Raw genomic sequence first — 12357 nt, forward strand, 5'->3', positions numbered from 1 at the left:
TTTACCCCATCATGAACACCTTAGCTGTTCTGATGCCCCTGCAGAGCTTTCCCTGGGGTGAGCTGCCCCCCACACTGGTGGGAGGTGTCTGGTTCCCTGGAGCCAAGGCTAAGCCTTATCATTTGTCCCCCCCACAGTGACAGGAGAGTCCCCCCCCAGCCTCTCTAAGGACCTGAGCAGCACACTGGCAGGGGTCAGTGATGTTGGCTTTGACTCAGACCATCAGTTCCCACTGGATGAACTGAAGATCGACCCTCTGACCCTGGACGGACTTCATATGTTGAATGACCCCGACATGGTCCTAGCCGACCCGGCCACCGAGGACACCTTCCGAATGGACCGCCTGTGAGTGGCCCTGCTTGCCACCCACCGCTGGTCAGTCCCCGACGGCGCCGCTCCAAACCTGGGGATGGCGATGTTCCGTCCTCCTTTGCCAACGGCCAAGCTTGTGGTTCTGAGCTTGCAATGCTGCCCAGCACCCCCTGCCAGCCGCTACCCTGGTTGTTCACCTCCCTGATGCCAGGCCAGCTATCTGTCCATCTATCTGTCTAGCTGCAGCCAGGCTGATCACAGGGACTGTGAGTGCCTGGCCCCCATGGACTTTCCCCACGCTCTCTCCCTGGCCCCTCGTCGGGGATGATGGGGCCCTCATCAGTGGTCCACTTCCAAGATACCCAAAGTGTCACTCACTCCCAGATGTGCTGCACAGGGGGCTGGGGCCTGAGCGTGGGAGTGCCCCAGAGGCTAAGGTGTACCGTCCATTCAACTGTTCTCAGCTGTCACTGCCTCTCTTCATCCCTACCCCTCCTCTGCCATCACCCCCAGTCCTGGTCAGGTCACGCATGCCCACCATGCCCAGGGCGAAGACAGCAGAGCAAAGGGACAGACCCGGAGCAGAATAAACACTATTGGATGGCAGCCTTTCATATTCCTGAGCGCTCTCGGAGCCTGACAGTCGACCTGTGGTCAAATGTGGTGTGGTCAGAGCCCACTGAAGCAGCCAGTGTCCCCTCCTCCACCCTCTTTCAAGCACCCTTTGCCTACTGCCAGGCAATGCCCAGCATTGCAATACAGGGCAGACGGAGGGTTATAGGCCGCCTGCCCATTTTCATCCTTCCTTCCCAGTCCCATGATTGGTTCTTACTGCTGCTTAGGAACTGGGGCTCAGGCGACAGCAACCCTGTGGGTTTTGCTTTTCCTTGAGTTTGTATTAACGTTTGGTGGCCGACCCTCCAGCCTCTCTGGCATGGAAGCACCTGTTATCCCCAGTCCCACCTTGACCTTTTTCTTTTTTTTTTCAAGCCAGGCTGTCTGGCTGCACACCCAGATGTCACTCACCTGCACTTAGTCTCAACTCCAAAGAGCTGGATGGGCAAGGAGGGGACTGGATGCAAGGTCCTGGTGACAAACCTATAAGAACCACAGCACAGACTCCTAGGAACAGGCCTTGACTTTCATTGGGGACCTCTGGAGAACGCATTTCCTCTGAGCCTCCCCAAGGTGCCAGCCAGGCCTCAGTAGTTGGCTGGTCGCCACATCTCTATGCTAACAGTCTGTGTTGGGAGCTGTGGACCACTTTTAGCCTGGAAGCTCTGATTCCCCACGACCTTGAGTTACAACTTGACGCTGTCGTATGCCTTTATCCACCAGGGCCACGCCTTTTGCTTGTTTCTCGGTGATTTCGCCCATTGCCCATGCTGGGGGCTTGGGGAGCACGGGAACTATGTGTGTCTTTCCCCAAGCCACTCTGTGACTGCCTGCATGAGAAAGCCGCTGCCCCTCCATCACCGTGCCCCACCCCGTTCCCATGGACTTGGGGACATAGCATTGGTTTGTCCTGTTCACCTGTCACCATGGTACGTGCTAGGAGGGAGTAGCAGGGACATCACCATCATCCTCCTTAGGAAGCATGCATGGTGTGTGCTTGTCTTTCACCCTGCCTGAGCTATGTGAGACCCTGTCTTAAGACAGAAGGTGCACATGCTTGGAGTCTGATTCTCCCCAGGTGGAGAAGCCTGAACAAATAGCCTTAGCAAGGTAGAGAGCCAGAGGCAGTTGTCAGGCAAGGCCCGACTTCCAGGAGCCAGTCACTGGCCTTTCAGGTTCTCAGTGAGCTGGGGCAGGAGGGACATGGCCCCGTGACTCCCTCACGTTTGTGGCCTCGTTTTCAACACTCCGCAGCCAGGAGTGTGCATGTAGCTGCGTTAGCATGACTTGGTTCATTGCCAAGTTCCTTGATGGGGTGATGGGGCCCCAGCCAGGGGTTAGGTGCCTGCGAGTTCTGGATGGGCTCACTCTTTCCCCACCCTGGGCCTAGAGGCTCGGTGGCAGTGGTACCCCTGAGGGTAGTCTTTGTTTTCTAGATGTCAGTTATCTTGCCTAGTATTGCCAGGCCATCCCGAGTCAGTGCTGTGGGGACCCCCAGCTGGTGACGTGACATACTGACCCATTGAACTTCGTTGGGAGCAGTTATCCTGGAATCCCCACAACATGTACATAGATCTCTGCCCACATCCATGCTCTCTCAGGACAGGTTTGGACACCTGGCCTTTCCCTGCAGACCTCAGCCATGTGCCATCTTCAGCTGAGCCTCCCTCAGCCATGAGGCGGTCTGACCCATTTCTCCATTTCAGAACAAAGTGGAGCACTATGCTCAGATGCCTCAATTTACCTCGCCGTTTCAGCCCCTGGGGCAGTGGTTGTCCACCCACAGGCCTCCAGACGGAGGAGGCAACTGCACCCAGCCCGTTTCTGTCCCCTCCAGCGACAGGTCCTGTCCATGTCCCTTCTCTGTGGCACCGTTCAATGCCAGGGAGGGCTCTCAAGTTCATTGCATACTTAGTCTGGTCTTCAGCTCTTTGAAAGACTCTTACAGGGGCCCTAGCGAGACCCACACACCACCCCCAGCATGCCAAGATGGCTGGCAACTGTCACAGTGGGCCTGGTGCAGGACAAGAACAGGCAGAAGGTACGGAGGCAGCCGCCTGTGCCGGTGCTGACCACTCTGGTCATGGGATTGGTTCATGGCATCCTGGGTTTCTGTTTTTCCTTAGAAAGTTTCTGTGCCCAATAGAGCCACAGGTGGAGAGGGCTGGTGGGATCAGGGTCCTGGTGGAACTGCGGCACAGGTGTGGGTCGGTCGGGTCAGATTATATTTGTGCCCTAGGCCCTGCCTGTTGTCCCTCAAGAAGTGTCCAGGTGAGGGCATCATGGGGCAGAGTCTGTGTGTGGTCCGAACAGCTGGAGGGAGACACGGCCTTTTCCAGACCCCAAGGCCTGCCTCAAGTGTGGTGGTTCCTGGTCCTTTTTATACCCTTTCTCCTTGTCCCCTGGGGTCCCTACTTCCTTCAGGAATCTCCTGGTGGATGACCTGGAGCCCCTGATCACTGTTGTCTCAGGCACGGCCCTCAGTGTGGCACAAATGCTCACCACCCCATTGGGGCAGAAGGTGGAGGGACCTGTACCCTCTCAAGCCTGGGTGCTGGGGTACTCCCAACGGCAAGGGGTCCCCTTCCATTGCTTTTTCAAACTCGTTGGGCTCAGGGGCCCAACTCTCTGGGCAGGGTAGGGACAGCGGCACTTTCTGGACTCAGCCTTTCCCTGGGGCTGGAGATCCGTCACATGTAGTAGGGGCTCACCCCATCTCTTGGGGCTCTAGAATCCTAGGGTGACCAAGGTCCAACTGATCACACGGGGGACATGAGGCCAGCTTTGGTTCTCAGGCTATCTCACCCCATAGTAGGAAACAGAATGCCATGGGCTGGGCAGCCCCTCTGATATATGCAAATGGCTGGTCCCACCCCCCTCCCTGTGCCCACGCTGGCTCCGCCCCCAGCATGCGCACTCTGCCGCTGTGGATGTCTGTGAACTACACACATGGACACTGCAGTTGGGGGTCAGGTTGCTCAGGGCACGCACGGCTGCCCACCCCACCTTCTGGCGCAAACGCTTCTTTGTATTTTTGCGCCCTTTGTAATGAAATGTAATAAAAACCCAATGTTTTCGTCTGGGCCTCTCCCTCTTTTCCTCCTCCATCCTGGATGCCTTGTTCTTCTGTGTCTGAGCCCCACACAGGCCTGAGCTCCTTGCACAGCCCCCACTGAGCCATTCAGTGACTTTGGGGTTCTTCAAACTTGGAATACCCGTCTGATCATACCAGGGGTGTCAGCATCTGTAGTGACTATCTGAATGACCAAAGTACAGATCTGGGCCTCCCTGGGGGCCGTTCACAGAGCGAGCCTCCTGCAACAGAGACCAGAGCCCCCAGTCCCCCGCATTTGCACTTTATTAGCCTTTCCTTCCCAGGCCAGGCACCCCTCCAGAGTGATGCCAGACCCACAGACACCTGTAGCTCAGGCTACCACAGTTCATCAGGCAGCGGTGCCCACGTGAGTTCCCTAGGCCCTCTGCAGCTGGTGATTCCCGTAGTCCTCAGGGAGTGTATCTGTAGATTGAAAGACAGCGGGTGAGAATGCCTCCTGGAGCCTTTCGGGTCCTGCCTGCTGGCCCCAGCTCACCATTGCAGCGGTAGCGCAGGTTAGCCCAGATGATGTTCTCTTGGGAGAAGCAGAAGACGCCCAGGCGACCACCACGCATGGCCGTGTCCAGCACCACGTTGCTGTCAGCCACTAGCTCAGGACCCTCATAGAACCGTACCCTGTGAGGGGAACCAGTAAGGGTGGGGTTCCCGTGCTCGCCCCCCTTCATCACTGGCTCACACTTAAAAGATATGGACTGGTGTCACAACAGGAGCAGAAGAGCCTGCCTCAGTTTTCCCTGTAAGAATGTGTTAGGTGCCCTGTACAAAGGTGCTGGGGTCCTGTCAGTTTCAGTCAGGACCATCTGCCTATGCTGCAGATGGAGCCCATTTCTTCTAGAACCACCACAAAACGGGGCATCCCCAGTGTAGCTCACCCATTGCAGGGCAGTCCCCACCTGATGTAGCCAACTTGAGGCCGGTGCTGTAGGAACCAGCGGTAGGATGTCTTATCCTTCCAGCCCACATTGCGAGGATCCTTCCACAGCAGCCGCACCTGGGATGCTGTGTCCCCCGTGTGCCACAGCGCATTGCGGAGCTGTTCCCCAGGACCCGTGGAGGACTTGACTGCCTGTCACAGGGAGGGGAGTCTGCAGTCTCTGGACTGGAAGCACAGGGCACCCTGGGGACCCTCTAGGTTTGCTGGCTTGTAGGTTACAGGTGCCTGCTGGGATAAGCTGGCGTCTAGAGAACCTGCGCACCTGTTGCAGGTGACTGCAGGAGGGATATGCAGTGGCCAGGGAAAACTCGGGTTCTGTGAAGGTTTGGGCTGAAAGGTACACGAGGTGCTCCTAAGGGAGTGCGCTCTCTCTCTCTCTCTCTCTCTCTCTCTCTCTCTCTCTCTCTCTCGCTCTCTCTCTCTCTCTCTCGCTCTCTCTCTCTCTCTCGCTCTCTCTCTCTCTCTCTCGCTCTCTCGCTCTCGCTCGCTCGCTCGCTCTCTCGTTCCCTTCCTTCCTTCCTGAGGCAGGATATATCTTCAGTTTTTCACTGCATATGTGGTGTATGCACATGGAGGTGCGGCCAGGAGTTAGTGTCATTTCCATCCCCAAGAGTTTGCCACCTTGTTCAATAGAGCAGGGTCTGCAGTGAAGCCTGGGGCTCCCCAGTCTGATTAGTCTCGCGAACCAGCTTACTCTGGGCCCGTCTCTACCTTTCAGGCTGGAATTACAGGTGGGCCGCCATGCAGACCCAGTATTTGTGTGGGTTCTGGGGAATCCAAACTCCAATCCCCGTGCTTGGACTGCAGGGGCTTCTTTCCCAGCCCTCCTGCAGGAAGATTCACGGGCTTGTGTGGCAATGATTGGGGGAGAATGAGGGTAGTGACCTTGAGGGCTGTGGGACAATGCTGGAAGGCTGTGAAGGCTTTGGGGTGAAGTTGGGAAAGGATAGTGTGTGGGGGCGCGGGGACCAAGAGGGCGCAGCGCAGCAAGCACCTTGAGCTGAATCCCTGGTTCAGCCACTGCCCGGAAGGGGTTGGCCTGCCAGTATGTCTGTTCCATCTGTTTCCACATGACCACGTAGAAACTCGAGCTATCCTGGTAGCCGAAGATGAAGCCAGCGTAGTCATCATCAGTGACCGTGTTCACATGGAATGTGCCCTCGAAGTCTACGCCATTGAAGGCTGTGTACCCTGTAGAAGGGGAGAGAGAAATGGGGCCTCCCAAAACTTGCTTGCTCTGGACACCCAGTTCCTCCAGAGAAGTAGGTTCACTTCCAACCTAGTTTTCTGATAAGGCCCCACCCCCAGCATACCATTGGCCACATCCAAAAGCATTCCACATCCCCCTGGCTCAAGGGCCAGGCCTCCCAAGACCACTCTCTCACAAGGCCATGCCCTCAGGACCCTACGCACAGCAGCAACCCCACCCTTCCCGGGTCCAGACCAACCAACGTGGAAACCCACCTATGGCCACTCCAGCAACCTGCCATCTGTCCTCACCTCTCTGTCTCCCCTCTTCTCTACCCTTCCCAACACTAGGCTGACAGGTCCTGCTCTGTGGCCACGCCCCCATAATCCCGCCCTGCCCCGTCTCACCCACAGCTAGGCCAGGGTCACTGTTCATCGTCTGCACGATCTCCATTCCCTGGGGAGGTCGGAGGAACAAGGAAGAGTCTCAGGCCGACGCTGAGGGGCTCCTAGGCTTCCTTAAACAGCCACGGTGGCCCCTGGCCGCACCTGATTGAGCACCACCCAGTTGGGATCAATCTGCGCGTCCCCCTCGGGATCCAGCACAACGGTCTGGAAGGCCCTGAAGTCGGTGAGAGTGACCTCCGCATTCTCGGGGCACACGTCGATCTTGTCTACGACCTTGTCAGCGTCAAAGTCGCCCTGACACGCGTCACCCACGCCATCCCCTGAAAGGAGGTGGGACACGAGCTGCCACTTTGGGCTCAGTTCAGGCCGCTCCCCCCACACACGAGATGCCGGCCATGCCCACACCTGTTACTGACCAGGCCCACATCAGCTAGTGACTACACCCTCACTGCCCTTACTGTCACTGTCCTCCTGGCCTGAGTTGGGCACCAGGCGGCAGTTGTCCTGGTCGTCAGGGACTCCGTCATTGTCGTCATCGTCATCACAGGCATCGCCCTGGCCATCGTGGTCGGAGTCCTGCTGGGCGCTGTTGGGCACTGTGGGGCAGTTGTCCCAGGAATCCTGGTGTCCGTCCCCATCCCTAGAGTGAAGGAGTGGGACGATGGGACCCTGGGAGGGGATGTCATGCACCACTCAGCTGCGACCATCTCAAGGGCTACTTACTGGTCCTGGTCGCTGTCACAGGCGTCGCCCACAAAGTCGTGATCCACATCTCTCTGCAGTGGGGTCAGGAGTCAGTCAGGGCCGAGGACCCCCGGCTGCCCTTGGCAGGAAGGCTCCCCTAGGAAGTGGCATACCTGATCCGGGTTGTCTCTCTGGGGACAGTTGTCACAGGCATCCCCAACGCCATCACCATCGCTGTCACTCTGGTCAGCGTTGGGCACCCTGGGACAGTTGTCAGCTACATTTTTTATTCCTGAGACAAATCAATGAAATAAGGCTGGATCCCAAGAGAGGCCAGGTTAGGACAGGGTCAGAACAGCACGGGTCAGGCCTGGCACCTGAGAGAGAACCCACTCCTGTAATGCAGGTTGCCCTCTGACCTCCACATGTGTGCCATGGCCCTCATGCACATACATGCATGCACACAGGTGCGTGTACACAGAAATGATAGATTAAGCCAGGTGGTGGTGGTGCACGCCTTTAATCCCAGCACTCGGGAGGCAGAGGCAGGCGGATCTCTGTGAGTTCGAGGCCAGCCTGGTCTACAAGAGCTAGTTCCAGGACAGGCTCCAAAGCTACAGAGAAACCCTGTCTCGAAAAACCAAAAAAAGAAAAAAAGAAAAGAAAAAAGAAAGAAAGAAATGATAGATTAAAATGTAATAAAAATGCTGTTTGCTTTGGCACTCCCTGAGTTAAGGCCAGCCAGGTCTATATAGTGAGTTCTAGAACAGCCAGGGCTACACAGAGATACTCTATCCATCTTGCAGCCCTGGTTTCAGGCTTCCCTCTGTCGACTTTAGCCACATCAGGGTGGGTCACCATTCATCTTCCAAGCATTCAAGCACTGCCACTGAGAGATGGGTTCCCCCCCGCCCGACCCCCCCTTCCGACTCCCCAGCCATGCTCACGGTCGCCATCAATGTCGTCATCGCAGGCATCGCCGCGGCCATCCCGGTCTGTATCTTTCTGGTCATCATTCCTCTGGGACCGACAGTTGTCACAAGCATCTCCCCACTTATCGCTGTCCGAGTTGCGCTGGTCTGGGTTTCGAACCAGCGGGCAGTTGTCCTAGAAGACAGGGCAAGTGAAGTCGGGGGGGGGGGGGGGGGGGGGACACAGATCGCCGCCCAATTGGCTGGCAGAGGGATAGGCTGATAGCTTTAGTTCAATTTCCCCGGAGCTTACTCAGTGTAAGGAGAAAACCGTTTCCTGCAAGTGTCACACTGGCGAGTGGACACACACACACGCGCGCGCGCGCTAATTAATTAATTTAAAAGAAAAAGAAACAAAAACCACTTCCCAGACCTGTGCATCTCCAAGTAGGTCCCGCCCCTCCGTCGGAAGCTGGACAACCATCTAGAGGTCAAGCCGTCCCCAAACCCCGTCCACGGCCCTCTCACATTTACCTGCTCGTTGGGGATTCCATCCCCGTCTGCGTCCGGGTCGCAAGCGTCTCCGATGCCGTCGCGGTCCACGTCCTCCTGCCCCGAGTTGGGCACGGTCACGCAGTTATCCTGGGGAGCGGTACGCCGAGTGAGGGGGCGTGTCTATCTGGACTCACCACGCCCTCCAGGTCACGCCCTCTAGGTCACACCCACCTTGCGGCACTGGCGCTCTGAGCAGCGCAGCTTCTCGTCCGGGAAACCGTCCAGGTCCGTGTCGCGGCCGCAGAGGAGCCCGTTGCCGGCCCAGCCGATGGCACACTGCTCAGGGCAGTCGGTGTTAATGTCCACGCACGCCTGAGCCCGGGGACCCCTCCTCCACGACCTGTGCGCCCTCACTCACCACGCATGACGTCGAACCGTCGCGCTCCAGGACGCAGTCCGCTTTCTCATGGCACGGGCTGGGTGACCGATCAGGACAGAAACGCTGCCCACGCCGCTGGCAGCCTGACGTCTGGTTACCCACGAAGCCGGGTTGGCAGGGGCCACACTGGAAGGAGCCCTGTACACAGGCGCGGTTAGTCAATGGGGCACCCACCCGCGCCTCACTGGCGTCATTCTCATCATCCCTACCTTCCTTACCCGGGTGTTGACACACACGGAGTTTGGGATGCAATTGTGTTTCCCAGTCTCACACTCGTTAATATCCGTGCAAACCTGGGAGACGGAGACCACTGTCAGACGACACACGTTTCACCCAGGACCTGTCTGTCCACCCTGACTTCAGGGACTTCCTCGCTGGAATGAGGATGTGGACCGAGGTTTCTGGAGAAAATGCCTTCCATTCCCTCCTGCCATAAACGTCTCATAACCTGTTTGTTGGTCGTGGCGAAGGCCAGCCCCACGCCCTCGTGGGTGGGGCCGCTGTACCCAGGCGGACAGACATCGCAGTGGAACCCAGGGCTGGTATTGACGCACCGCACGCGCGGGAAACAAGGGTGAGCGTTGCACTGTGAGGAAGCAGCACATAAAATTAGAGGCCCCAAGGTGAACCTCGAGAGCCGCTCCTTGGGGCTTCCCGGATCTGGACATGGGTTTGTTTGTTCTGTTTTATTGGAGACAGTGTCTCTGCATAGCCCTGGCTGCCCTGGAACACACCATGTAGACCAGGCTGGCCTCGAACTCAAAGAAAGCTGGGGTTAAAGGCGTGAGCCACCACCACCCGATCGATTGGTTTCCAGCCAGGACCATCAGCCGGTTCTTGGAGTAGGGTGTCACACGGGATGGAGATCCCATGGGTCGCAGACGACTTTGCCTTGATGGACGTGGGGTTGTGACCCCTTAGGGGTGAGGAAATGAACTTGGAGGGCGAGCATCCCCAGCCGAGGGAGGAAGTGGCCGACGGGGTGTGCCGGCACGGCGGCGATTGCCAGGTGTATGAGGAGGGCGACTTTCTAAAGTGGACGAGTGGTCGGGGCGAGCGAGACTCAGTGGTGAGGAGGATGGTTGGGGAGAGCCACCCACAGCGTCCAAGGAGTCATCGGGGTGGGCGTTAGTAGGTGCAGAAGGAGTGGTCAGGGCATGCGTCTGGGACAGTGATGGAGTTAGCCTGGGTGGAGCTCCCTGGGTAGATGTGAAGTCTTCTGGATTTGCGCCCCGGGTTATGGGCGGGAGGACACCCTCGGTGGATAAAGGGGTCGTCGGGATGGAAGGAGTTTGTGGTGGGGTCGACCCGGGTAGCGTCAGGACGGCAGGGGTGTGGGTAGCCCGCGCACCTCATTAACGTCGGTGCAGTGCGAGCCGTTGCCAGTGTAGCCGGGAGGGCAGGGGCCGCAGCGCGCGCCGTTCGCCGTCTCCGTGCAGACCACGCCGGGGAAGCAGGAGCTCGGAGCGCAGAGCGATACCGGCCGCATGCTCAGGCCCGGAGTGCGCGCCGACTGCATCCCTTTGGAGACGGGAATAATTAGGCCAAGCTAGGGAGGAGGAGCCTCTCCGAACCACACCCAGGGGAGAAGCTTTTCGGGCGCGCCTACAAGGAGACTAGCTTGCTTCGCCCGGGGTGGAGCCGTTCATGACCACGCCCCTCGGGAGGGCTCATTTTAGCCCACTGGGGCGGGGCATGCTCGCGCGTGCGCGCTGCCGCTGCATGGCCTCTCAGCTCCAGGCTGTCCCGGGTCTGCTCGCACCTCCGGCGTCCAGCCCGCTCCCCCGCGGTTCTCTTCCGCCCCGGCAATCCTCCTTCCCTACCCCTCTTTCTTCTTTTCTCCTGTTTCCCCACCCCTCCTCTCGTCCTCGGGCCCCGGCAGTGCTCACCGCAGGCGTCACATTCCATCACCGTATTCTTCAGGAACGTGATCTCCTTGACCTGCGGATGAAGGAGGTCAGCGGGAAGCTTCCCTGTGCGCCCCTTCGCAGTTCTCCTCCTCCCACGATCACCTCCCTGGGAAGCCTAGTGCCCACAACTCCCTTTGCACTAGCCCCTTCCGGATCCCGTCTCGCTGGCTCTGACCCCGAGCATCCGATCCCCGCGCGCTGTCCCGCGCCCCTGTCCACTCTGTCCTACACTCTTGCCCATTCTGTTGTCTGCTGTTTCTCTTTCCCTGCACTGTCTCCCTGTCTATCCTTTTCTGTCCCCTCTCTGTTCTCCGCCCTGTCACTGCGCTGGGTCCCCTGTCCCTGTTTTTCCCCACACTGTCTCCTTCTCTGCTCCCTTACCTGCTGTCTCAACAGCTCCCTCACGTCCTGCAGCGCCGCGTTTGTCTCCTGAAGTTCTCGCAGCATTTGTGGGGCCAGGTCTCCACCTGCATCCGCAGGGGCCACTGATGGGCGACGCAACCACCCCATCATCCCTCGCCAACCATCATCCATCACCATCTCCGGGGCCCTCCAAACCCACCCCGCTGCTCCAGCTCCACCCGCCGCCTGATTTCTTAGCCCAGTCTCTGGAGAGCGGACCCCAAGCTCCGAGGAGCGGGAACCGCGAGCTTAGAGGCCTCCTGCCCACCCAGGCCTCCCACTTAGCCGCTTTACCCAGAGGGATCTGGCCCTGTCCGGTCACACGCATGGCAGCCAGGACGAGCACTAGAACGCAGGCGGTGGGGTCCATGACGACGGAGCTGCAGCTGCTGTCAGCGCCCTTGCGCCCGCGCCCTATTTATTCCCCAGCCCAGCCCGGGACAGCCCCCGCGGCCCTGCCCAGAGCCCGCCACAATGTAAACAGGCCGGGCTCTGCATTCAGGACCGCGCCCCATGACCCTCGACTGATTAGGACATGATGGGGTCTGAGGAGAAAGAGGGATGAACCTGAGGGAGTCAAGTGGGGCTCCCCTCGCGCACTCCCGTTCACCATCGGGTGCCGGTCGTATGCAAGACAGTATCTATCTGCCCCTCTCATATAACATTTGGAGAAACAGAGTCACAGGTGATAGAAAAGTCCGAACCAACACACTCAGGATCTTACGGTCCACATTTCTGAACCCTGCAAAAGGCCCCCGTGGGCGTGGCTCAGCGGGCGTCTGCAGGGACTTTTGAGGGTACAATATCCTGATTCCAGTCTCAGTACCTCCAAAGAAACAGAATCACCAGGAAACGGTGACTGTGCCTCAGTTTCCCCTTTTGCACTGTCGAGGAAACAATGGGGTAGGGAAGGGAACCTCTGCTTCCCTGGGGTTCTGTACCCA

The 12357-nt window shown here is 58.4% G+C and overlaps 2 protein-coding genes across 7 annotated transcripts in view; one reads left to right on the forward strand and one right to left on the reverse strand.

The window, feature by feature from the left end:
• Positions 1–4007, forward strand: part of Crtc1 (CREB regulated transcription coactivator 1) — a 57871-nt gene extending 53864 nt beyond the window's left edge. For all 6 annotated transcript variants that reach the window (XM_075987228.1, XM_075987229.1, XM_075987231.1 and 3 more), the window contains one exon: positions 138–4007. In XM_075987228.1, the coding sequence (XP_075843343.1) occupies positions 138–349 (212 nt within the window). In that variant the 3' untranslated portion in view covers positions 350–4007. The remainder of the gene's footprint in view (positions 1–137) is intronic.
• A 261-nt stretch (positions 4008–4268) lies between these two features.
• Positions 4269–11966, reverse strand: Comp (cartilage oligomeric matrix protein). The gene is made up of 19 exons (XM_075987235.1): positions 11708–11966; positions 11393–11478; positions 10991–11042; positions 10453–10622; positions 9550–9687; positions 9320–9394; positions 9081–9239; positions 8894–8998; positions 8702–8809; positions 8204–8363; positions 7430–7548; positions 7296–7348; positions 7031–7212; positions 6714–6892; positions 6573–6621; positions 5971–6167; positions 4936–5108; positions 4518–4657; positions 4269–4444 (listed from the first exon to the last, which is right to left on the reverse strand). The coding sequence occupies exons 1-19, from the start codon at positions 11781–11783 to the stop codon at positions 4398–4400; spliced, it is 2268 nt and encodes a 755-aa protein (XP_075843350.1). The 5' UTR covers positions 11784–11966; the 3' UTR covers positions 4269–4397.
• Between the last annotated feature and the right edge of the window lie 391 nt (positions 11967–12357).

The sequence above is a fragment of the Microtus pennsylvanicus genome, chromosome 9, assembly GCF_037038515.1.
Source record: "Microtus pennsylvanicus isolate mMicPen1 chromosome 9, mMicPen1.hap1, whole genome shotgun sequence".
Classification (NCBI taxonomy): Eukaryota; Metazoa; Chordata; class Mammalia; order Rodentia; family Cricetidae; genus Microtus; species Microtus pennsylvanicus.

Bases quoted from the DNA above. Each gene is read 5' to 3' on its own strand.
- Comp (XM_075987235.1), bottom strand. From the start codon at position 11,783: ATGGACCCCACCGCCTGCGTTCTAGTGCTCGTCCTGGCTGCCATGCGT. The intron at 5,109-5,970 runs GTGCTTGCTGCG...TCCCTGTGACAG, and splicing joins AACCAGGGATTCAGCTCAAG to GCAGTCAAGTCCTCCACGGG. The intron at 4,658-4,935 runs GTGGGGACTGCC...TTCCCCTCACAG, and splicing joins CCTCAAGTTGGCTACATCAG to GGTACGGTTCTATGAGGGTC.